The sequence below is a fragment of the Cornus florida genome, unplaced genomic scaffold, assembly GCF_030987335.1.
Source record: "Cornus florida cultivar Cherokee Brave unplaced genomic scaffold, ASM3098733v1 CherokeeBrave_3.0.0_Hap2_Chr09, whole genome shotgun sequence".
In the NCBI taxonomy this organism is placed as follows: Eukaryota; Viridiplantae; Streptophyta; class Magnoliopsida; order Cornales; family Cornaceae; genus Cornus; species Cornus florida.
Genome location: NW_026775579.1, coordinates 75,041,837 through 75,069,721, shown reverse-complemented (window position 1 = coordinate 75,069,721; position 27,885 = coordinate 75,041,837). Strand labels below are relative to the sequence as shown.

Genomic DNA, 27,885 nt, shown 5'->3' with positions numbered 1-27,885 from the left:
ACAGATACACATCTTTTATGCTCGTTAGGTATAGCAAAATAGGATATCACTAGACACTCCAGTCACTGGAAAGGGCACAGTCACAGTATACACTTTCAATGATGACGCATATACACAATTGACAAAACAGTCACCTCCCACCATCTAATGGCAGAACAATATGCCCTCTCGTGCTATCATACTCACCTATTGTCTTATGCGCAACTCCAAATCCATAAGAGTCCGACGTGTCACCTAGCAGGTACTCAGTTTCTTCATAATTTAATTCATCATTAACCCATGGATGTTTCTCCATCTTTCTTAGTCCCTCCAGTTCCATTGCTACTTCTTTCATACTAGGTCTTTCCTCCCCATTTACTCGTAAACACCTCTTTGCAAGAACAGCAACCTCTTTGAGCTGCTCAGTATTTCCTTCATAAACAATACTGTGGTCAAGAACTTCAAACAAACGATCTTCTTTCAACGCAAAAAGAAAATAAATAGCTAGATTTCTCTCCTCCTCTGGCCTATCAAATGAGACTGCCTTCCTTCCTGTTAGCAATTCCACAAGGACAACCCCAAAGCTATAAACATCGCTTTTCTCAGTCAATTGACTTGTTTGCAAATACTCAGGGTCCAAGTATCCAAGAGTTCCTTGCACCAATGTGGATAACTGCATTTGATCAAGGGGAACTAACCTTGATGCTCCAAAATCAGACACTTTTGCAGTGTAATTGTCATCTAAGAGTATGTTTGTAGGCTTGACATCTCTATGGATGATAGGAATCGAAGCCGCAGAATGCAAATAAGACAGCACTCCGGCAGTTTCAGCTGCTATCCTTAGACGAGTTTGGCAGGAAAGTGAAGACGTCTTCCTTTCATTATGTATGTGGTCATGGAGAGTTCCGTTTGTGATGAACTCATAAACTAATAAAGGGACTTCTGTTTCTAAACAACAACCCAAAAGCTTGACCACATTTCTGTGATTGATTTGGGAGAGTACAATCACCTCATTGATGAATTGTTCTATTTGGGTTTGATCTACTAATTTGGACTTTTTGATGGCTACTACTCTGTTATCTGTTAAAGTTCCTTTGAAAACTGTACCATAACCTCCTCGTCCTACAATCCTGTCATCACTGTAGTTGTCAGTGGCCTTTTTAAGCTCTTCGGCTGTGAAAATTGTTGCTGTTTCGGTGGATCCTTCCCGTCTAGAGAGTTGCTGTTGCAACATTAAACCACCATTTTGCTGAAAGAACTTCTCTTTGAGCCTAATGAGCTTTCTTTTCTTGAGTCCCAAGTACAACCAAGTGAAACCCACAAGTAGAACAGCAACACTTATTGAGATACCTGCATTTAAAATATTGAAAATTCATTATTGTAAAGAATTATCAGACTTCTATTTGGTTAAGTCATTGATTGTCCAGAACTTGGAACATTTCAGAGAACTGCAAATCAGAAGAAAAATGTATGTCACACTAATCCTAACAAATAGTGGATTAAGCACACAAGTCTCTCGCTTTGGTGAAGAAACATTATGACTAAGATAAATTCCTTTGTACTGTTAATTTTGGAAGTAAAGTTGGAACACTGTTCTACAATTTGACTCAGAAAAACAATCTAGGCATATATGCTTGAATCTTAGCTACTCTTGATCATTTTTTAAATTTTACTCTTGACCATTGCATAGATAACTTCCCTTAATACGAACGTATGACTGAAATTTTTTTGCAAAATTTGAAATGTAGTGATGAAAAACAGTTAATTTGTTTTCCTCTTAACTCCAATTGCTACATAAATATATTTTGAAACTCGTGAGTGTTAGCTTATGATGACTTGTCAGCACATGACTTTCCAATGGACACAACTTGTCAGCATCAAAAAAACTCTCCACAAAATAATTTGGAGAAGTTATTGTATATTAACTCCCAAGTTGTCCTCCCATGTCTTTCAGACGGTGGTCACCGTGCAAAATAGCCAGAATAAACGATTTTATTACCTTCACACGATCACAACCTTGATTGTCCCTATTGTTTTTATTTTAAACGATTAAGGTACACGTTTTTTTCATTCGATTTGCTCTGACATTAGAATTGCAGTTAATGGGAACAAGTAAAATAAGACTACAAATTTTACTAGTTAGATTTTGAAACGTTTTTATATTTTATATTTAGGGCATTAAGCTCAGATACTTACCCAGAACAATCTTAATTACCAGTAGTTGATCAGCAGTGCAGCCAGTTCCATTTTTTCTGCCATCTCCATGATACCCCTTGGGACAAGAACACGTGTAATTCCCGGCTGTATTGTCACAAATTTTTTCACAATCATTGAGTGTTTGATCATGACATTCATTGATATCTGCAGGACAACAGAAGAAAAGTGAATCATCACAGAAATTACTATAGGTAATATAATGAAAAGGAATGAACATATATGTATATGTATATATATATATATATATACCCAACAATGACTGTTATAGATACAAGTATACAACATACCTTGGCAACCATTAGGAAGGTATGGGTTTCCATAGTAACCCTCCGAGCAATTGCAACGGTACCCAGAACCATAATCAACTTCATAACAGTTGCTATTATCTTTACATGCGTATCCAGAGGAGTTTCTAGCAACTTCACACGTCTCATTTCCGATTGACCAATCGAGAACCACTAGAAGCTTTTCTACATTCTTTAAATCACTAAGATAGTCCGAGGAGAAGTTGAACTTATCCTCTTCAACAACAAAGGCATAACTACAGGGGCTGAAATTCCACACACTTGTATGATTGGAAAAGCTATCCAATGTCACTTCATAATATCTTACTCCTTTTGGAATCAATGTTTGACAACAACCAATTCCAGAACAAGACCAGTTGGTAACATAGTCCAAGCTGTCACAAATGGACATGCACCCACTCGCATATTTCCTCTCACCTTGGTAAGCTTGAATGGTCGCGTAAGTGTCGCAACCAATTGCTATGAACTTGTTTTTGGTACTGGAAATACTGAATTTGGACAAACTGAGCCAGGGTACGTTATGTGAGATCTGTCTACCCGACTGCGTGTAGCAGTCATAGGCTATATATTGCAAGATTTGCAGCTGACCATGGAGTGAAATGTTGGTGACATCAATACTACTATTTGTTAGGAAAGGCTTGGGAGGATTGGAAATGTTGTTACAAGTTATGAGAAATTCATGACTATAGTAACAGCCTGGCTCTGTGCCGAATGGATATGGGATACTAACGTTGCCACAGCTGTCTTGGCAACCCTGCTTGGCTTGAGCGCTTGTTGGTGCTGCCATGCCTGCTAAAACGACTCCCACCAGGGTGAGTTTCAAAAGCATTTTTCTCAAGTCCATGGGGCTTTATTTTTCAGATCAGATGATATGTTCTGCTGAACACTTCCAATGTTGGTCATCTTATAGAGTTGTTCAGTGGAAGACCAATTCAATGCACTGTGATAAAAAAAAAAAAAAAAAACTATATGGTACTTGATGGTACAGGACAATTACAAGCTCCTATGCAGATAAGAGTTGCATTATGATTTGAGAGCTCTGACTTTTTTTATCTTACAGACTTTTGAAAATGAAAGGAGACATAACGACCATTTAATATATATATATATATATATATATATATATATGAGAATGAGAAATGTTGGTCCATGGGGCTTTATTTTTCAGATCAGATGATATGTTCTGCTGAACACTTCCAATGTTGGTCATCTTATAGAGTTGTTCAGTGGAAGACCAATTCAATGCACTGTGATAAAAAAATAAAAAAAAAACTATATGGTACTTGATGGTACAGGACAATTACAAGCTCCTATGTAGATAAGAGTTGCATTATGATTTGAGAGCTCTGACTTTTTTTATCTTACAGAGTTTTGAAAATGAAAGGAGAAATAACGACCATTTAATATATATATATATATATATGAGAATGAGAAATGGTCCTGGTGATCTGTGTGTGAAATGCTCAATATTTTTTTGCATGTCTTCTTCTGTCATTTTCTTTTCACTCCAATTTATTTATTTATTTATTTTTTCATTAACCAAAAACTCACACTCATTTATTCATAAGGAGAAAATAACACTCATAAATTACAGAGGACAATTATAGGGGCCACTACAGTAAAAGATCCCGACTCTGTCTCATCTAAAAATTAGTTTTTAGAAGTTGACACTTAACAACTTCTTCCCCATTAATCAATTAATGATCAGCGAAATTAAATTAGATTAAGTTAATTTAGTATAAGCGCATGTTGGTACACTTTGCAAATTGCAACAACAATAATTAAAAAAAAACTACAACGATTGTGACACCACTTGAAACTTGAAAGTGATTGCCTCGTCACTTGAAATTATCAACCAGAACACAATTATGCAATTGGCAATTTGGATTAAACAAAATTAACAAATACTGTAATTAGTTTCTGTGTAGTAAGTACCAACAGGGTGATTGCCTCACCACGTACTTGATGAATCTCAACTCCCCATCGATGTGATTGAACAACTACTTTTCATACCTGCACTTAAAAGACATTTACATATTGGGAAAGACTCGGTTTATAAAGCAACTCAAGGAGCTTATAATAATAATATTTTCGAATCGATGTGAATTTTAACAAGTCTACTAGGAATCAAGGTTTGTTAGGTGGGGGATATGGATCCTTCAATAAAATTAGCCAATTTATTTCTTTGATCAAATATGACTCTACTCCCCAAACTCCAATCAATTTAGTGGTTAATATAATATTTTCATGCCTTTGATCAAATATGGCTTTACTCCCCAAACTCTAATCAATTTATTGGTTAATATAATATTTTCATGACTTGTCTGATGATGAAGAAGAAGCTGTCTCTTTTAGCCGGTTTATTTATTTATTTTTAGAGCATTTGTATCGGCTCCATAACGTACGTACCATTCAAGTCAGAAATGCAATTCAAAAACGAGACCTCAAAAATTTACCTCCCAAATTTCTATTAAAAACTCTTGTAGGCAATTTATTTATTTAACTCTCTCTCTCTCTCTCTCTCTCTATATATATATATAAGGAAATTACAGAGGACAAAACATAACAAAATATTGATAAAGTTAATAAAGACACTTTTAATTCTTATTTGTCACATAACAAATTGATATTATTATCCTTTGTCTTGATGAAAAAATTAAATAACAATTACAAGTTATTTTATTAGACTAATCTAAAAAAATTCCTGACTCAGTCCTATCTGAGAAAATCATATAACCGAAAACACCACCCTCACCGCATTACCGCCTATTCTCTAAGACTCTGTCGTCAACTCTTCACTCTTCTCTGGACGCCTTAAGAAAGTTCATTGAGAAGGGGTTAGGGAGAGTGTGTGTGTGAGAGATGAAATGAATGGATAGGTGAGATCTACCGCCCATATGTGACTGTATTGATTGAAGGACAAAAAAGTCCTTTTAAAGAGTTCGATATTTTATGACTAAAATCAATTAAATTTTAAAAGGTGATATCATCTTGTTTCATATTTTTAGGGATGTTTGGCTACAATTTCTCACATCACATCACATGGATGTCATTGTTGAAAGGGCATGTGAGTGTAATTTACGTATAAATTTAAGTGCGGCAATACAAAGTGCTTTCCTTGAAATCTTTTCTAACCGTTAGATTACTGAAGGTGTAAATCTTTTGATGAACCCTCAATTAGCCAATAAAATCTATATTCAAACTCAGATACCAAGCGCCTGTTCATTGTTTCTCCAATCGCTCTCCGGTGTCTTGCTTGAGTCTTTGACGGAAAGTGCTCGACGTCTCCGGCTGAAATACGACAATGGCGACAACTTCGGATGCTTCTAATCGGCTACCAATACACAGGTACATCTTCTGTAACTCCCATTAACTATGTTAGTAACCCTTATTTTAGATGAATTCAGGGTCTATTGAATAAGATCGATTTGTTTAGTATCGTAGAAGCTCTTACTAACGACTATCTAATAAAATTACCTACCACCGAGGTTTCCTAAAATTTTAATCTTTGATTTGGCCATTAAATTTTACTGTTTTTTTTTTTTTTTTTTGTTAAAATAATTGATTTGATTTTATTTAGCAATTTTCTTCTACTTTTTTTATTATTTGGTTAGATTTTTGCCGCACTTCTTGATTAACATAACATTGATGTTCCTGTCATAGTTAAGGTAATATCTAACAATTGGGTTTTACTGAAAAGGAGCTTTATTTGTATGTAAAAGTATACTTTGTTGGAATTTTGTAGTTCCTGGTTGATACTACATGGTCCATTTGTGGTTTATAATATTGGGTGTCCATTGTTTTTATTATAGTTTGAAGTTGATTGAGAATTATATGTTCTTTTGCAGTTCGCACAATTGAATTGGAATGCTTAAGGCAATGCCACTGGGTCAGGTTTAATTCTTTTTAGCTAATAAATTATTTGTCTGTTTGTTTTGGTTATTCCCGTTAAACTCTCATCTTCTTTTGTTCTAGTTTACTGTTAAATCTCTTGTCAGTTAACACCAAATGCTCAATTTGCCTGTTGATTTGAATAATCTATATTTGTTATGTTATTTGATTATTTATTTATTTTTTTAATCAAGCACATTGTACCCCTGAAATGAAATCCGGACTTCATTCCTGGAAACAATAGAACACCACCATTGTGTAGAAGGTACCGTTTGAATTATTATTATTTTTTTAAAAAAATATATATATATTGTGTCAAATAAACCCAAAGATCATAGACCCTTGGTTTACTCTTTTAATCACTTTATTATTAATAAATTTTAGTAAAATAGATAATAAAAAATATATAAAAAACAAGCTATACAAACAAAAAAAGATAAGACCAGAAGACCAGAATTGGACTAATCCATGGGAAAAGAGAAAACTCTAAAACACTAGGGAGAACCTAACACGAGCAGGCCCAATGACTGGAATTGGCAGGCTCCAAACATTTTTGCATTTTCTTTCTTTCTTTCTTTGTTTTTTCCCAAACATTTTGGATTACATTTGGGGAAAAAGCCCAACCTCTTTCAAAGTAAATCATGTCACATGTTGAGCTCATGAATTTTTTTATCATGGTAAAACTGAAACTAAAATCAAGAATGAGGGACATTTAAAACAGTCACAGATCGAAATTATTAGCAGTAACATACCATTGCATGATCAAATCTTTTATAAGAAAGATAATGATAAGAATATAGTTGGCATGGTGTTCTTTCTACGCTACACACTACTTTTTGCTCTGCTTCTCGGTTAATAGATTATGTGATACATATTGAAATTATACATGACAGTCAACGGCCATCATCTAGCTCTAATGGTATAATGGTTTGGTTCCTCAAACTATCATAACCAGCTGTAGTGCTAGTGCAGCTGAAATCCAACGGTTCACCAAGCAGGTACTCGGTCTCCTCTTGATTTACTTCAACACTGGTCCAAAGGTGTTTGTTCACTCGCATTAGCCCCTCAAGCTCCATTGCCACTTCAGTCATTGTTGGTCGTTCCTCCCCCTTCAATCGTAAGCAATTCTGTGCAAGATTAGCAACTTCACGTACCTGATCTACATTACCCTCATTCACAATACGATTGTCTAAAATAAAGGATAAGCGATTCTCTTTCATTGAAGAGATGAAAAATGTGGCTAAATTTCTGTCATTCTCTGGCCGATCAAAAGAAAGCGGCATTTTCCCTGTAAGTAACTCCACAAGTACTACTCCAAAGCTATAGACATCACTTTTTTCTGACAAATGACCTGTATGAAAATATTCAGGATCTAAATATCCAAATGTTCCTTGAACCATTGTTGTCAATTGTGTTTTATCTAATAGAACTAACCTTGAAGCTCCAAAGTCAGAGACTTTTGTGGTAAAGTTATCATCTAAGAGTATGTTAGTAGACTTAACGTCTCTATGAATGATAGGTGTGGAAGCAGCTGAGTGCAAATAAGAAAGCGCACTTGCGGTTTCTTTGGCTATCCTTAGACGAATTTCCCATGGAATGGAGGATCCTTGGGGTACTTCATGGAGATGGTGGTATAAAGTCCCATTTGTGATAAATTCATAAACAAGTAAGGGGACTTCATCCTCTAAACAACAGCCCAACAGTTTAACCACATTTCTATGGTTGATTTGGGACAGCACAACCACCTCATTAACAAATTGCTCAATTTGACTTTGATCAACTTTTGTAGACTTCTTGATAGCAACTATTTTGTTTTGGGGTAGAACTGCTCTGTAAACTGTACCAAACCCTCCTCGACCTATGATCGAACTTTCATGGAAGTCATTGGTTGCGTTCTTGAGCTCTTCTATGCTAAAGATTTTAGCTTTCTCAACTGAACTGTCCAGCGCTGAGAGCTGTTGTTTTATCATTAAACCACCATTTTGCTGAAAAAATCTTTTTTTATACTTAATGAAGTTTCTCCTTCTCTTGATCCACCAACATGACAAAGAACCTCCCACAACTAACACCACAATGGTTACCCCAAAACCTGCAATCAATTAAACATGCAAATTAAACCACAACTAATTAAGGAAAGCAATCATGCCTCATATTTGAGTAACTAATAACTAGTACTGTATTGCAATTTAATAAACGGTCATGTTACTCATGTATTGATCAGTTTCTCAATAGTTGAACAGAGTTTCACAAACGTTCAACACAGGTGGTTACAAGCTTTATTAAAGTTTATAAAATTCAGTCCATCTTACCTGCAGAGAGCTTTAGCCATAATTTATTTGAAATGCAACCTTGGCCATCTTTTCTGCCATCCCCGTGATACCCTCTTGGGCAAGTACAAGTAAAAGTCCCCTCTTTGTTTTGACAAACATCCGTGCACGGATTGAGTCCAGGAATTGAGCACTCGTTGATATCTGTAAACGACATAAACAAAACAAATATATGAATTGAGCATTACTGTGTTCCTGGTGTTGGTGTGGTGTGTTTGCTTTTTTGTCGAATTCTTGATTTTGTTCTTCATTTGTGGTCATAACATTTACGAGTGAATTACATATATATATGTGTGAATATATATACCTTGGCAACCATTTGGAAGGTAGGGGTTCCCCTGGTAACCTTGAGAACAATGGCAGCGATACCCTTTACCATTAATATTTGTGTCATTGCAGATGCTATTTTCCCCACATAAGTAGTTGCTTATATTCCTTTTGGCTTCCGCACAAGTTTGATTGGGAATGGCCCAATCAAGCACCATTGGCATCCTCTCAATGTTGCTTAAATTGGAAAGATGTACCCTGGAAAAGTTATACAAGCCATTTTCGACAACAAAAGCGAAGCTGCAGGGATTGAAGTCCACAATATCTGTATGGTTATTGAAACTTCTGGCGCTCAAATTAAAATCCGTGACTCCTTCTGGGATTGTTGTTTGGCAACAACCGATGCCAGAGCATGAACCACTGACCACATCATCAATAGCATCACACAGGGACATGCACCCGGTGGAGTACTTAACTCCCAGAGAACCTCTCACATAGGCGTAGGAGTCACAACCTATGACTGTGAACTTGTTTTTGGCGTGTGAGAGGGGGAATATGGGAACTCTCACCCATGGTCGAACGCGGCGAATCAATCCACCCGATTGGTTATAACATACCACGGCTACCTGACTGGAGATTCGCAACTCGCCATTGAGTTCTGATATGTTAATAACAGGTATGGTGGTGTTTCCTAGAAATAGATTGTTGGAGTCCTTACAGGTTACACGGAAAGCTCTTCTGAGGTAACAACTGTTGGGAAACGTGCAAGTTTTAAAAACTTTTCGAGGGATTTTGATTCATAGATCTTGATTCATCACATAGAGACAAGTTTTATGCAAAAATAAAAATAAAATATGATGTATTATTCAACTAAAAGATTGAATACTTACATCAAGGTTTGAGTAAACCTCAGATCTCTCCTCTAAAGTGAATGTTCTCACTTATTGTAGATCCCTTTTGCTAGACATCTTTTCCATGGATCTCCATCTTCTTGGTAATGGTCTTGCCTTTAGGAATCACTCATAAGCCTCCTTGAATGACCTTGGAAAACTAGGCTTGTGGGAGCCTCCATTAGATGAGAACATAAACCCTAATTTTCTAGAGAGAGAAAATTTATTCCTTTTTCCTTCTCATAAAAATCACCCCCTAAAATATACATAGACCATGTATATTTATAGGCAACATAAAAATAAAGAAAAGGAAACAACAAATCATTCTCCATCTCTAATTCATATGTCTCAAATCTAATATGATTCCAATATCAAGTTGGGCTATGAGTGAGAATCCATTGGGCCTATTATTTTATTGGCTACAATGAATTAATAATTGGCCCGGTCCATGGACCCAATTCAATTAATTCATAAATTAATTTCTACTCCACTAAAAGAAATTAATTGAACTCCAATTAAATAATAAATAACCTCTAAGTCAATATTGCACTTTGACCCCTCTATGCATAATTAGTTATCGGATAAATATAGCCATCAATCCGACTACTTAATTAATATATTTATTTTGGTACCTTTGATTATTTCTGGTTCGATCACAATAAAACATTTGTTTGACAAAAATAATAATTTAAATAAATAAATATATAATAAATCATTTTGTCTAAAAACACACGAAGGCCTTCGAATTTACTTTGTGATCAACCATAATCAATACAAAATAAATACAAGTAGCAATGATGCAAATATTGAAAATATAACCCTCTAACTATTAATTACATAACTACCCAAAGTGTCGGTCTAAGGATCCCGAAGAATCCGCCGAACAAATCAAAGTAATTATTAATTAATAAAAGAGTCTATACTTTTCTCATGCTTAAGAGTCAAATGCCATGACAGTGATAGGGAGTAATTGCATACGACGGCTCTCGCAATATATCTCAACCTAACGCGGATCCAGTTCAAGTCTTAATTAATTATGAGTCCATCCATAATTACCGACTATGAACAATTTATAATTACTATTTATATATCATGCACTGATTGTCATCACATACATATATATAAATATTTCTTGTAATTAACTGGACACTATCAATTTCATAGTGAATCGAAACATAATACATTGAATTCACCAATTATATAAATCATAAATATTTCAGATATGTCAGGATCATATGTCAATACAATCCAGATAGGAATTTGCTATGCCAGGGCATATAAATCCCAACAGCTCCCACTTGCCCTCATAGCCAATTCAAATTGCACCTAACTCCAATGTTATCCAGATGATGATCAAAATTATTGATCAATGACACCTTTGATAATGGATCAACAAAGTTGTGTTCCAATGCAATGTTCTAGTTATAAGTACATTTTCTTGCCGGACAATATCATATAGAACATGATACTTCCTATCAGTGTATTTTGTTCATCTATGGAACCTTGGGTAATTGGTTTGGACTACTTCTGCACTATTGTCGCAATATAGCTCGATAGGCAAGCTAGTATGCTCCACAACCTCTAAATCAGTGAGATCAAACCAATAGGCTTATATTGCCACTTTTAGGTTTGAGTCAGCAGTTGAAATCTGCTTAACAATCTACCAACTGATCTCCTTTCTATTAAGTGAACTTACACTGAGTCATGAACCTCATAGTATCTACTTCTGATTGAAAATCAGAACTAGCATACCTGACTAGGACCATATCATCACATCCATAAATGAATATGATATCATTGATTCTCCTTAGGTACTTAATGATATTTTTCACAATAGACCAGTTGTCAAGTCCAGTATTGGACTGATCTCTACTGACTATCCCTACTATGTAGCGGATGTCCTGTTTGGTATAGACCATGGCATATATGAGACTCTCATATGCCGAAACATATTGTTCCAGTCTCATTTGCTCAATCTCCTTTGATAGTCTTGAAAAACTACTTACTAGAGAGAGCCATCCATATCAATAAAGCAAGAACTCATTCTTTGAGTTATGCATACCAAACCTGGTCAAAACTTTATCAATGTAGGATTATTAAGATAAGCCTATTTTCCTTTTAACCTGATCTTGCAAAAGCTTGATCCTAGGAATATAGCTTACATCTTGAAATTCCTTCATTTAAAAGTAATTGAACAACTACCTTTTAATTGATGACAAAACTTCCACGTCATTATAAATGAGTAGGATGTCATCAATATATAGAATTAAGAAAAATAATGACATTCCCTTGTACACTCATGATTTATTCACTAAGAAATCTTCTGGTATCTTTTTGTAGATTAACTTGCCTTCCATAGGAATCACCCTACTAGAAAGTTCTACAAGATCCCAGAATTTATTAGAATACATAGATTCCAACTCTGATTTCATAGTAACTCATCAAAACGATCTGTATCCACATCGGTTCACGCTTTCGTGTAGCTTACTGGGTCCAACTCATGTTTAACAGGGATGTCCATAATGGTCTCACCTAAAAACATGATTCTGTCGAATTGGATGATAATCCTCCCACTACATCAATGTACCGATGCAAGAATCTGTGTAGTAGATGATGCTAACGCATCAATAGGGAATTCATATATTATTCTCAATCTCTATAATAAGTGTGTTCACATGTAGTACATCTGGTACTCATACCAAGTTCTCTAACATTATGCTACTAGGTATGTGATTCATAATATGATTCCCCTATAGATAAACAGTGAGTGAAAACAATCAACTTTTATCTTTGAGATCATAAAATAATCCATCCTAGTGACATTTAGAGTAGCTAACAAATCTAGCATGCCTATGATCTGATTCCAACTTACTTGTCCATATCAAACGCACGTGTGCAAGACTACCCCATATGTGCATATGATTCAAACTAATATTTAGTCAAAAACACAGCTCAACGGTATCCTTGAGACAGACTAAGATGGAATGCAGTTCATAATGCGCATCGATGCCATTAACGCTAAACTCTTAAATGAAAGAGATAATGTGGCATTACTAATCATAGACCTAACCATGTTAAGTGGAATTCTGTTATTCCTATTTGACACCTAAATTAATTTAGCGTCAATTGCGGAAAACTGGTACACAACACCCTCATTGACCATATAGTCTTTGCACTATCCCAAGAAATACTCAAATACTCGATCAGATCGAAGTGTCTTGATAAGTTTACCTAATCTGAGCTCCACATCAGTCTTGACCCTCTCGGAATATACCAAAAGTATAAGACTTGTGTCGCAACAGGTAAATTTATCCAAAACGTGAGTAATCTTGATTGGATGTTCATAAGACTACACGTGTACGTGTGTACCGACTCCAATTGTTCTTTATGTCTATTTCATTTGGCTGATTAAGCCCTTAGAGTTATCTATCCTTCAAAACAAGATTCACAAGTTTGGTTTAGGCTCCTCTGCCTCACTAGGTAATAAACCTTCTTTAACCAATCTTTAAATCTCATTTTGATTGATTACAACCCAAAAATAGACACCAAAAATACAATGAGTCAGGAATAACAAATGTTCTCTTAACATTTAATCTAGAAGATGCAACATTAGTTTCTACATCCTGCAAATCTTAAGAGCTTGTGATTATAATATATTAACCATTTTTCAATGCACCAGAAGTAATCGCATATCTATTCAATTTTATAAAACCAGTTTTACAAAATAGCAACACAGTTTTTATAAACCACAAGTGAAACAAGAATAAGATAGCGTCTAACTTCTGTGCATAAAAATAGTTCTCTAATACTAATATCCTCATACTCTCTATTTTCAGATGTAATACTCCCACTGACTTAGTTACAACCTTGGCATCAGGTCAAAAGATAAATATATACCCATATCATCAAGGCTTCTGGATTCCTGAAATCCTTACAATAAATTGCAAACATGTTTAGTGGCTCCAGAATCTATCCATCAGGAATCAATAGATACAACCACATAACATGGCTCAATGATTAAATATATATTTTCTTATGCCACGTCATTGCTTAGACAGTTTGTCCTTTAGTGTCTTAGTTAACGGCAAAAGAAACAGTTTCATTCGCCCTCAACATACACTGCCTTATTCCCTTTAACCTTTTAGATACCTATGTTTTGTGCTAGCCTAGTCCTATTATCATCCTTCTTCTTTGCTTTGCCCATCCACTTGGGCCTAGAAGAAGATGGTATAGACTAGGTTAGATTGATAGGAACGCCCATACTCTTGATTATCCCTTCTTCTGTTACCAATTCTATAAGAATATCAGCGAGTGTGAACTCAAACTGATTCCTTATTTAGTTCACTCTAACAGAGTCGAATGAGTTTGGTAACAAGGCAATAATCATGTCAACTTGAAACTTACCACCCAAGTCAGCCTTATTGATCTCCAGCTAATTTTTAAATAATAAACAATCATTTTCCAAAATTTGATTTCAAACTGGAGTTCATCAGGCTATCTTGATGGTATTTAAATTTGACACAGTACTTAGGCATATGCTCTATTTAATCTCACCAAAATATCTCATTGACATTTAATATGATGCTTGAAGAAAATAAAATAATACAAATGTTAGCTTTGGAGTATATTCGAGCTAAACTCTAGAATATTGCACCAAGTCATATCATTTGCCTTATCTAATTTATTAAAAGCATTAATGTCAAATTTGGTATCTCAAAGTAAAAGAGATAGGTATAGGAGTAATAAACACATTTTGTACCCTTACGTTGTGAATAAAATATCTAAGTTCATTTTCCAGTCATTATAAATAAGGTCCAATATCATAGAATATGTAAGCAAGTAGATAAACTGGATTAAACATAATTAATCTGAATATAAATGCATTCATACAATATGCAAGGTGAATTATTAATTCTGTCATGCATATTTAAAATTAAAATGAGTTTGTTAACCACATAATATAATAAATCTCAATCGAACAAGAGATCATTATCATTATTGGTGAACAATCCCTTTTAATTAATGCGGGTCCCTCAACTCTGTAGCATAATAAATCAACCAATCAATATGTCAATAACTTATCCTGTTGGAGGAGTTCATTATTACTATTGTTGAGATTCATTTACTATTAGGTGAGCACTTCCATTAAAATAGTATGTGGGTCCCTTAACCACTGCATGAAAAATCGAATAACCAATACACCAATAACTTATTCGGTTGGCGAAGTTCATTATTGCTATTGGCGGGCAAATCCCATCATCTCCATATATCTTAAGACAATGCCTTGTCTATCTATATGAAATGACTCCCGATTATGTTTAGCCTTTCTAAAATCACCTAGTGTAGACCACTCCGTTGGGGAGCTAACACTATTGATTTTAGATTGAGTGTATAACATTATTAATGCTCTAATGAAAAATAAAACATTAAATATGTTGTCATTATAATCTAGACTCTTTAAATCATGCGTAGGGACTTATTTTTAAAGATCTAATTACAATGAACATTTAATATTTTTATTTTCATGAGACAACCATTCTTGTAATATTAAGACTCTTCAAATCATGCGTGGGGCCTTATTTTTGAAGATCTAAGTACAATGGTTTTAATAACGAAGGCCATGGGGCAATGTATAAAAATCCCCGCTCCCACTCAATTTTTAATCATTCATAATCAGGGTTTTCATTTTATTCATTTACATGATATAATGTATGCAAAACGTCTTGATTTTAATCCAATTAAATTTAGAAAATATTTGGACTTTAAACGATTCACTAATATTTAACTTGAGGCACACTTCAAAAATAATTTATAAAAATAATTTTTCGTTTCCCAATAAGTGCCCTCTAATTAATTAGTAATCAAATCCAATTAATTTTCATAATTTAACTAATATAAATCAAGCCATTTAAATAAATATCATGGATCCAATGCATGAACAATAATAATTAGCAATTAATTATTTCATGCATCACATACAACAATAAATGACAGATAAAGCAAATTAAATGGCCAATGGATTCAGCTTTTAACATTTAAAACCTATTCTTGCTGTACGGGCATCCTTCAACTGTCTGTAAACACCCATAGGAAGCTTGTACGCGTCAGGAGAAGCAAAACGCCGCTTGAAACGAGCCCGGAGGACCTCACACGCGCTGGCACGCGCCTAGGGCAAGCTGCACGTGCTCCCACGCGCTCCCACGCGCCGGCACGCGCCTGGGGCGCGTGGAATGCACACTCACGCGCTCCCACGCGCCTGGGGCGCGTGGGACGCGCCTCCACGCGCCTTCACGCGCGTGGAGATCAAGCTCCCTTGGCTGGCGCGTGCAATGCACGCGCCAGCATGTGCACTCTCCTGGCGCGTGTGGAACACGCGCCAGGCTCACCTCCTTGACGCCACACCTGATCCGGGCCACCTCCGACGCCCCTTCTCGCCGCCGGCGAAGCTCCGGCCACCGGAAAAACGCCGAAAAATTCCAAAAAATCCGAAAAAATGCCAGAAAATTAAATTAAGCCTCAAAAAATTCCAGAAAAATTCCAAAAAATTCGGAAAAATTCCAGAAAATTACTGAAGCATAATTTAATCCTTTTGGACCTTCTTGAAGCTTCATAGCATCCTTTGACGAAGATTACATGGCTTTAAAAATATTTACAATTTGAAATACAATGGAAAAAATTAAATTACATCATTGAACTTTCAAACGGCTAAATCAAAGCCTTAATTACATTCATCCAAAGATAAAATTACATTAATTTAACCTATAAGCTTCATCCATGGCCCAACCATACATCATCATTCATTCACAATTATTCATACATCATTATGTATCAATATATATCAACATATTAAATCATACATCAACATACATCAATAAAAATATATATGAATATAATTTTGGATCCATGAATGATGATTTTCATAAAATCATGATCTCTAGTAATGAATCAAACCATGCTCTGATACCACTGTTGGGAAACGTGCAAGTTTTAAAAACTTTTCGAGGGATTTTGATTCATAGATCTTGATTCATCACATAGAGACAAGTTTTATGCAAAAATAAAAATAAAATATGATGTATTATTCAACTAAAAGATTGAATACTTACATCAAGGTTTGAGTAAACCTCAGATCTCTCCTCTAAAGTGAATGTTCTCACTTATTGTAGATCCCTTTTGCTAGACATCTTTTCCATGGATCTCCATCTTCTTGGTAATGGTCTTGCCTTTAGAAATCACTCATAAGCCTCCTTGAATGACCTTGGAAAACTAGGCTTGTGGGAGCCTCCATTAGATGAGAACATAAACCCTAATTTTCTAGAGAGAGAAAATTTATTCCTTTTTCCTTCTCATAAAAATCACCCCCTAAAATATACATAGACCATTTATATTTATAGGCAACATAAAAATAAAGAAAAGGAAACAACAAATCCTTCTCCATCTCTAATTCATATGTCTCAAATCTAATATGATTCCAATATCAAGTTGGGCTATGAGTGAGAATCCATTGGGCCTATTGTTTTATTGGCTACAATGAATTAATAATTGGCCCGGTCCATGGACCCAATTCAATTAATTCATAAATTAATTTCTACTCCACTAAAAGAAATTAATTGAACTCCAATTAAATAATAAATAACCTCTAAGTCAATATTGCACTTTGACCCCTCTATGCATAATTAGTTATCGGATAAATATAGCCATCAATCCGACTACTTAATTAATATATTTATTTTGGTACCTTTGATTATTTCTGGTTCGATCACAATAAAACATTTGTTTGACAAAAATAATAATTTAAATAAATAAATATATAATAAATCATTTTGTCTAAAAACACACGAAGGCCTTCGAATTTACTTTGTGATCAACCATAATCAATACAAAATAAATACAAGTAGCAATGATGCAAATATTGAAAATATAACCCTCTAACTATTAATTACATAACTACCCAAAGTGTCGGTCTAAGGATCCCGAAGAATCCGCCGAACAAATCAAAGTAATTATTAATTAATAAAAGAGTCTATACTTTTCTCATGCTTAAGAGTCAAATGCCATGACAGTGATAGGGAGTAATTGCATACGACGGCTCTCGCAATATATCTCAACCTAACGCGGATCCAGTTCAAGTCTTAATTAATTATGAGTCCATCCATAATTACCGACTATGAACAATTTATAATTACTATTTATATATCATGCACTGATTGTCATCACATACATATATATAAATATTTCTTGTAATTAACTGGACACTATCAATTTCATAGTGAATCGAAACATAATACATTGAATTCACCAATTATATAAATCATAAATATTTCAGATATGTCAGAAACATATGTCAATACAATCCAGATAGGAATTTGCTATGCCAGGGCATATAAATCCCAACAGCCCTCGCGTGTGCCGAACGGGAATGGAATGGTGAGGTTGCCACAGCTACTTGGACAGCCCGGCTTGGCAAGGGATGTTGCTGCTGCAGTTGCTGCCAACAGCATCACCAGTACTAGCAACAAAGACAGCAGTGAAATTTTAGGAAGGCTCATTGCTCGTCTCATAATGTACTTCCTCTAGTTTAATGTAGTACTATATATATATATATATATATATAAGAAATGATTTTAAAGCCGAATACTCTGAACTCTTGTCAATGCATTAGACCGAAGCAATGAAGTCCGATGATGGCATGAAATGGGACCAATTTAGCATCCGACTTTTGTTGAATTTTCAATGGAAATTATTGGTGTAAATTTGCCAAGTCAACGAACACGCAAGTGGAACAATTAAACAAAGACCGTGTAAGAGTCTGCTTTGGAAAGAGTCAACAAACACGCAAGTGGAACAATAAAACAAAGACCGTGTAAGAGTCTGCTTTGGAAAGAGTCGATGGCGCCGACACAAATTGGATAGTGACAGAAATAAAGAGAGAACAATTCTTGTTAATTAAGAGTCGGGCAAACTCACAGTTAAAAAAAAATAAAAATAAAAATAAACCGCCATGGTTCCATTTTGTGTTATTCTTGAAAGCACAATTTTTATTTTTATTTTTAAATTTAAAATTTTCTTCATTACCTAGTAACAAGTGCCATTGTTGGACACCATTTATTGTGAGACTAAAAAAGAAAAATAAAAACACACGCACAAGATCTTGAGACGAGCATTTTAATGGGACTGTGTGCATGCGTACTTGGCCTTGTTATAATTACCATAAGAAAATTTAAAGAAAAGGGGTCTATAACCATTAGTTAAGTTCCAAATTTCAGTTATTTCTTCTTCAATGAAGATGATTTAACTGCACCTCTATGGTGGTTTTGGACCATGCATGTCACTGTGATTGTGACACCCAATATGACTTCTTATTTTCGCTTTCAGAACACTATTGGAAATACAAGTTACGTATAAACAAACTAGAACTTCGCAACTTGAGTTGAAGAAATGTAGCATCAATTATTGTGACAGGTGACTATTTTATTCAATGTGAGAATGCGTTTGGTAGCCTTAATTCATGGACGTACGTAGTCTTGAAGATGCCACATCTTTCTTGCTTGGTTGCAAAAATCAAACTTGAGGGACCGTAAACTTGGTACCAAGTCATGAAATCGTAGTGTTAGCAGCATTTGCTATCACATTTTATTATATATGTGTGTGTGTCTGTGTGTGTGACTGCTGTTTGCAGTCGCCAGGATAAAAGTGACTGTTTAACACTTTTTTCCCTCCGTGGGATGATCGTGTATATATATATATATATATATACACACACACACATATAAACACTTAAATTATAATAATAATTATTATTATTATTCTCACAATACACCTATGTGTATATATAGATTGAGTATCAATAAATACCAACATTTACTTTCTTTTTTCCCAACATTAAATCTTAAATAGAATTAAAATAAATATTATTTAATAACTTATTTAAGGTCATTGATATAAATATTGATTTGTTTACATGCAGATAATGGAGAAAGGAAAAAAGAGATATGAGAGAGATAATGGAGAAGGGGTAATTGATCTTGGTGGTGATGGCGTCGTACAGAGAGATGGGGACCACAGGTGGAGAGAAAAAGGGTACTTTGGTTCAATAAATGACTTGTAAAAAAAGGTTAAAAAACTAATTTTATTATTCGTATTTAAATTGATTAACTCACATGCGGCAACAATGTTAATTCACTATGGCCAATTGATCATTGGTTAAATTTGGTATGGGTGTGATTGTTCAACTTTCATATGTGGTTGAAGGTGCGACTGTAATTAATTCTTAAAAATTTTACTTGCTACTTTAATTGAATTAAGTAAAATAATTTTATATTAAACAAAAAAATCATGTTGATGTGGGAATTGCCCTTCAAACAATTCTATATTAATCAAAAAATCATGCTGATGTCGGAATTGCCCTTCAAACTTGTAAATCAAATATGGTTCTAACAACCCCTGGTCAATCAGCGTCCGAATTTCTTCAACAGGAGGAAAGCCTAGCAGTCCTTTCCTGCAACAACCATCATGATTGATAGATAAGATGAACCAATAGAGAAGGATTGATAACGTTTCAGGTAATGAGCTTTGACTGATTCCTTGAAAGACATTTGTTTTACCACTCGGTCCACTCGTATCCCCAGAATGCAGTGTCATGTTGACAAAAAGTAATTCCAGTTAAATATATGAATATAAATAATACATAGTTCTTACTTCCTATACAAATTTATGTGCTGGTGCAAATTATCTGCTTAAATTTTGTTTCAATATTACTTCCTCTTACTCAAATCATCATCAAACTAAAGGATATCATAATGGCAGTCTTTAATCTTTGTGTAAAAATTGAGAAAAACAGTCTATATAAAATAAATAAAAAATATATATTTTACTACCTATGTCAAAAAATGCAAAATGAGAGTAAATTGTTTAGTCCAAGATTTTAGTTCAAGATTCAGTCCAATGTCAACCGAATAAGTGATCCCTGAATACCATCAAACACAAATCATAGTCAGTTTCATACTCTCTGTAAATAATTGGTGTTATAATTCATTAAGACCTATTTTGAGAATTATAAATTTGTGTTTTAATTAATTTGACGGAGTAAAATTAACTCTGTTAAATTAATTAGACTTTGACTAGAAATTATAAACATATCCTTGAAAAGTATTAATAAATTTGTTTTTACTTTTCAAGAATGGGATCTTAATAGTTTTTAGGCCTAGTTTGGTGTGTAGATGGTTAAATTGAGCCAATTTTTTTTTTTTTTTTTTCAAAAGTGAAAAAATGGGGTTTCATTTACACCAATTAATGCACCTGCGACAACGTAGAAAAAATATATTAAAGATTTAATGATGAGGTATTTGATTCGAACCGAATATATTTTTTGAATGAATAATTAAACCTCCTTATCATTAGATTATATGTCAAAAAAAATGAATATAAGTAGTAATTTATCCTTGCATCATTATTTATTAACAATAAAAGATATTTAATTTAATTCAAGGGTAGTTCAAGTGAGCAAGTCATTTGACAATTTTGACTCTGGTGTCTGATAAAATATCAGGTCTAACGTTCAATTCTTCTTGAGTACAAATAATTTCTTGATGAGCGTGTAAACATCAATTAGGAAGAAAAAATAGAAGATACTCGATTTTTGCAACATCATGGGCACATAATTTGTATGATTTTGATTTTAAGTGAAAAATATTGATATGTATTGATTTTTTTAAAAAATATATATCAAGTTGAAAATCGCTAAAAAAATAACATGTGAGCTTCCCAAAATTTTGTAAAATCCCTTTAAAAAGACCTCTTATTCATAGTGAATCACAAAATGGTAAAAAAATTTATATGCAATATCCCAATAGCTTATAAAAACTTTAATTTGAGGAGTCATTTGAGTGAAATAGACAAAACAATTCAAATATAATGCTTATATCTATTATGCCTCTTATTTTATGCTTTCACTGATCATGAGTTAAGAAATGTTTGTTTTTTCTTTATAAAGGATTTTCTCAGATATATCCACCTTGTGAAAATTCTGTTATTAAAAATGAATGCATTTTATTTATTAATTTTACTTTAGTTGAGTCGCGAACTACTCGGGTTCAGCTTGATTCATGTCAATTTTACTAAATGAACCGAGTTTAAATAAAATTATTGAGTTACTTTATCAAACGAGCCGAGCTCAAACAACACCCCACTCAACTCATTTACATTCGTGAACAAGTTCACTTCAGGTTCGTTTTGAACTCGTGAGCGCATGCGCGCGCAAGTGCGCGCAAACACACATATGCACACACACACACACACACACACACACACACAGATATACGTATACATACATTTTCATATTTTTATGTGCCATAATAGGTATTTTAACCATTTGAATTTATTTTAAGCCCAAACCTAATAATTAGGGCTGCAACTTTGGCGGGTTAACCCAGCCCAACCCAAGGCCAACTCGAGAATTTAAAATTTGGACTTTAAGTTTACAAATCGGGTTCATGTTCGGGTTGAGTTTTGTCAAAACCCAGACATATTCGGGTTGGACTCGGGTTCAACCCGAACCCAACCCAAAACCCAAAAATAAAAAAAAAAAATAAATTTTTTTTTCTCTTTTTTTTTTCCTCCGTTCTCTCTCCTCTCTCTTCTTTCTCTCTCTCTTTCTCTTTCTGTGTACCGTCCCCATACATTCAAGGTAGCAGTTGCAGAGATAGAGAGGGGGGCAAGCTTGAGAGTTGAGAGACAGCAGTTGAAGCTTGCGAACGGCGAACTGGAACAGCGAGCGATGAAAACTAAAAGATCTGGGTTTTGATTTTTTGAACGATCTGAAATGGTTGAGAGTTGAGAGACAGCGGTTGAAGCTTTGCCGACGGCGAACGGCGAACCCGATCTGGAAGGCGATGGAAACTGAAAGATTTGGTTTTTGATTTTTTGAACAATCTGAAATGATATGCCGATATGGGTTTTGAACTTTTGATTGTTGTAGATAGATGAAACTGAAATATATGAGCTTTGAAGTTTTTGTAGTTTGCAGTTGTTGCACAGAGAGAGAGAGAGAGAGAGAGGGGGGGGGAGGCAAGTTCAGAGAGAGGCGATTGGGGAAGGCTAAAATGATTTGCCCTAAATAAAATATAATATATATATATATATATATATATAATTTGTTTTTAATAATAATATAATCAAATATATAATATATATATATATAAATTTCCAAAAACAAAAAAATTAAAAAAAAAAAGTTTTCAACCCGTCAACCCGACCCAACCCGTCCAAAAATATTCGGGCTGGGTTATAATCATAAACCATGTTGAATATAATTCGGGTGGCTCAACCCAACCCGATTCGGGTTAAGGTTGGGTTGGGTTGGGCCAACCCAACTTGCAGCCCTACTAATAATCCAGACTAACCTAATCCAATTTGTTATATTATTTCTCTTTTAAAAATAAATCAAACACAGCGTATTCATTAATTCTCAAGTCTATTCCTTTTTCTTTTTCTTTTTTTTTTTTTGGCAAAATCAAGCTCTGCGACATCTACAAAGAAACACCAAAACACAAACAAACCAAAGCAAAACAACCCAATAGAACACGAAGCCCACAAAACCCACCACTAAGATAGAAAAACAAAAGATCAGTGGGATTCAGTAACTTGAATCTAAGCATTCCCAACCAAAAGCACCAACTGCGTCGCAAAAGATTGCGATGGAGAAGAGTCTAAAAACCAAAATCCCCATGCTGGGCTCCATACGGAACAGCACCCTCAGCACTAAACAAAAATTGATCATTACACAAACCGGCCTAAGGATGACCCACTGAAACTTTAGGCTTCTTCCCATACACCGTTATCTCGTCCAAAGTTTAAGCATTACTCCATTATTTAGTCTTCTTTCCATAACCACCCCCACCCCTCAAGCGACCCACGATGACAATAATGGAACGGCTACAATAGGGAGGGGTTTTTAATTGTGAACCTTTGGAAAACAAATACTGAGGGAAGATTGATATGCGAGCTAAGATCAATGGATATATATATATATATATATATATATATATATATATATATATGTAGAATTTTTTTATATGAATAATTGAGCAATCAAGCCAAGCTAAAGCTCGTCCGAGTACTGCCAAGCTAATCTCTATCAAAGGTGGTCAAGGCTCGATCAAGCTTCAGTCGATCTCAAGCATCCTTTTGGCTATGACGAGTTAACCCTAAACTCCCCAAAGCTTGGCTTGGCTCGGCTCGTTTACAGCCTTACACCCAATATGAAATTACTGGTCGATCCACCCCGTCTCAAGATTTTTCTTGGGCTGTAAATGAGTCGTTCCAAGTTTCATATTGTTCAATCTTGGCTCGTCGTCTCTAGGGATGTGATACTCCCAGTTTTTAGGCATGGGTTGATCAAGTGCGCAACCGAAGACCGGAGGATATCAAACAATTAATATTTAAAACAAGCACGTAATGCAAATAGATAAATAATAAAATAAATACTAATATTGAATGAAAACTAAATAATAATTAGTTATCCTCTATTGTCAATACTCCAAATAAATTCAATAATAAATAATTCCCCATAATTATTGTAAACCTCCAAAGTACAACTCAGGAATCCAAATTACATGGACCCCTAAATAAAAATCTAAAAACGAAAATAATAATGAAGTCTAGATAAACCGAGTTTAAACAATAAATGAAAACTGAGATAATGTCCTACATCGATATTCCGAACGAGTGAATATGGATGCTCTCTGATCAGCACGAACAACCTCTAAGTCTGGAACTAGCATGGACTTGAAAAATAAATAATGGGTTAGCCCCACGAGCAAGTCCTTTCTACTATAACTTAATCAGAGAACCGATAAACGATACATCCTTAGCCAAACTTATACAATAACTATATAGTCGATACATAAATATACACACTAAGACGTTCACTGAGATATAGGGCAGTCTCAACCAGATAGAGGGTATCTTAAGAAAAATCACACACCAGATGGTCAAAAGTCCCTGTACTACCAGGGCCCACACATCTCTTATATCCAGCTACTCATCTTCGACAATATATGCCTCAGTCTTAACCACTTATGTTGAGACATCAAGCTCGTATTATGGCTCACACATATATATACTTAATAACATCATCAATAAAGCCATATCTAACAATAGCACAATGTAGAATGTCTTGACTTATTAGCCAGCTCATCTAATCATTAAAATATCAAAGAGCCTACCTTATTAGGTATCTTAATGATCCCATCTCAAACATACATTAAATCCATCAGACTATATTTAGCAATGGTATAACATATAATCACAGCCATAAATCATGCTTGTCAATTATAAGTACATCAACAACTATTTTTAAAATCATAAATCCAACTAGTCCATTTAATTACACAAATTAAACATTATAAAAAATTAATTTGTAACTTAAAAGTTAATTTAATTATTTATAGTGATCATATCATGAAACGTAAGAGTTATAACACAATTTATGCATTTAAATCTTATAACACTGTTCCCGAAGCTTTAGGACATACTTAGAATTTAATAAAACCAATTCGGGGCCATTCGAAGCATATCACTCATACTGTGCTTAAGCATAGTATAGTGCTTGAGTATTATCCCTTAGTGCTCGAGCACTGGTTTGTAAAACCAGTTCAGCAGGTTTGTTTCAAGTCTGAAAATCCATCGTTATAAGTCCTAAATCATGAATCTATGTCTCAATTAATTCCCATTATTAATATGAAGCAATTATACATGATTAGAGAATCAAAACCAAGTTTTCATACATTAATTTGTAAGTTCGAACTCTGTAACAACATACACATATATACACATATATAGGTTAATTTTAATCTGACTATAGCATAGAAACATATTTAATTCCTCTGTTTAAATTCCCTAAAGTCAAGCTAATGATGCATAGATTAAAACTTGCCTTGTGATTTTTGAATTGAAAAGTAAACTCAAAGTTCTCTACAATCGCTCCAGTTTTCGTTTCCAACTCCGACAACCCATTGTCACCTTCATTTTCCTTCTCCAGTCACATTCTTCTTCCTTCTCTTTCTCTCTCTCTCTCTATTTCTCCATCTCTTTTCTTCTTCTCTCAAAACTCACGTATCAACAAAACCTTCCTAATAACTACACCACACACACAAACTCATAGTCCATTTACTTAGCCCAACTAATTTAAAACTAAACTAAAATAAAACAAATAATCAATTAAACAACCAATAATTAATTAAATACAAGTAATAACAATAGAACATCTCACACACATCATAAAATTAAAGGTAAATTACACTTAGACCCCCTGTGGGTAGGTCATATTTCACATAGATTAAGATTTTGATTTTAAATTTCACTTATATTTGAATTAGTAATTTAACATTTCACTTACACCCTAAAGGTCAATTTTTGATGGAGCCAAAGTAATTTTGAGGTGTTAAATGACTATACTACTCTTTGACCTCATATTAACTTTTTTTGTGACCAAACTACCCCCATCACAATCACACCGCCCCGTCTCTCTGTCATGAACCTTCTTCTTTCTCTCTCTACCTTTCTGTCATGATTGTTAAATTTTTCGCAGCCAAGAAGAGAGTTTTAGAGAAAGAGAGGGGCAATTGCAGAGAAGGGCAGAAAAGATCTTTGGTGTCTAAAATTGCCAAATTTGTCTTATTTTTCTCTTTCCTCAAACCTTCTCTTCATTTTTCAATTTAGGTTTTTTTTTTTTTTCCCCACCACTATAACACCCTATTTTTTCCCACCATTATGACACCCTGTTTTTTCCACCGAATCACACACATACACACACACAAACACACACATATATATATCACCACCACCAATCACCCCCACCATATACTGCCACCGCCGGCCTGCGGCATCACAGCTTCACCACCTATAGCCACTTCTATCATCACCCCCTACAACCACCACCAAATTGACACCAAATCAAACTAAATAATCACCTTTCAAAAAACAAATTGACACCACCCACAACTACCACCAAGCCTTCACCTTCATTCTTGTCACAACATAGCTTCCACCACAGAGAACCCAAGACCCAAAATAGAGCCCTGACGCCATCATCACTAATTACTCTGACTAGAAGCCGATATGAACTGGGATTTGCTACTTGGGACTCGCCGGAACTGAGTTTGGTTTCATTGACACTAGGAGCTCGTCGGAATTGGGTCAGTTCAGTTCTGTTGTTCATCACCAGAGATGAACTGGGTTTCGCCACTTGGGGCTTCACTAGGATCACAAAATGTGGATTTTCGCTGCCAATTACAATGCCGTCAAGGCTTTTTGATGCGAAAATCCTCGCGACTCGGAACAACTGCATTTACCTGCAAAACTAAAGGACGTCACCTCGAATGGCACAGGTGGGGTGCCAGTCGAGGACCCTCTGACGATCAAGTTAGTACTTGTAATCGTATCTCATAATAATTGTATATATTCTGTTTAGGGGTTTTTTCTCGTCCTTTCTTTAACGGCTTTGTGCCCTATTTATGGCTGTTGAGGATGCAGTAAGTGGCATGGGCCGGTTATAGCTCGCTGGCATGAGATCGGGTCGAACAATTGAAGTATGGCCCATGCAAAAGCACCACGGAATGGGCCGAACTTGGAGGATCCACTGAGGAAAATCAAGCCCATTGGAAAGTCAGGCCCAAAAGGAAGAAAACCCTTGAATAGAGGCCCAATGTAATCAGTTAGTGAGAATATTTGTATTGGTCTATAAATAGACCATGAGGGGTGGACAAGAAGGGGAATTTTTTATTCTATTGAAGTGTAAGAATTCTAGAGAGAGAGAAAAGGGTGTATTTCTTGCATCTTCAATTGGCGCCATTTATGGGAAACGACGAAGAAGATCGATTCGAGCCTGATCAGTACCATGTTAGTTCAATCAAGTTTGTGAGTACACAGTTTGATTTCTGGAAGTTGAATCCAGATCAGTGAGATTGTAGTTTGTTTAGAGAGAATTCTTGTTTATTGTGGCTTCTGAGG

At 34.9% G+C, this 27,885-nt stretch overlaps 1 protein-coding gene and 1 long non-coding RNA gene across 2 annotated transcripts; one reads left to right on the top strand and one right to left on the bottom strand.

Moving 5' to 3' along the window:
- Positions 1–130: 130 nt before the first annotated feature.
- On the bottom strand, positions 131–27,223 carry LOC132272884 (uncharacterized). Its single transcript, XM_059773961.1, has 7 exons — positions 26,847–27,223; positions 9,027–9,736; positions 8,702–8,863; positions 7,345–8,481; positions 2,484–3,263; positions 2,176–2,340; positions 131–1,329 (listed from the first exon to the last, which is right to left on the bottom strand). Exons 1-7 carry the CDS (start codon positions 27,221–27,223, stop codon positions 131–133), a joined length of 4,530 nt encoding a protein of 1,509 aa, XP_059629944.1.
- On the top strand, positions 5,553–6,566 carry LOC132274447 (uncharacterized). Its single transcript, XR_009470424.1, has 2 exons — positions 5,553–5,849; positions 6,350–6,566. It is a non-coding gene; the product is annotated as an uncharacterized LOC132274447 (long non-coding RNA).
- Positions 27,224–27,885: the final 662 nt, after the last annotated feature.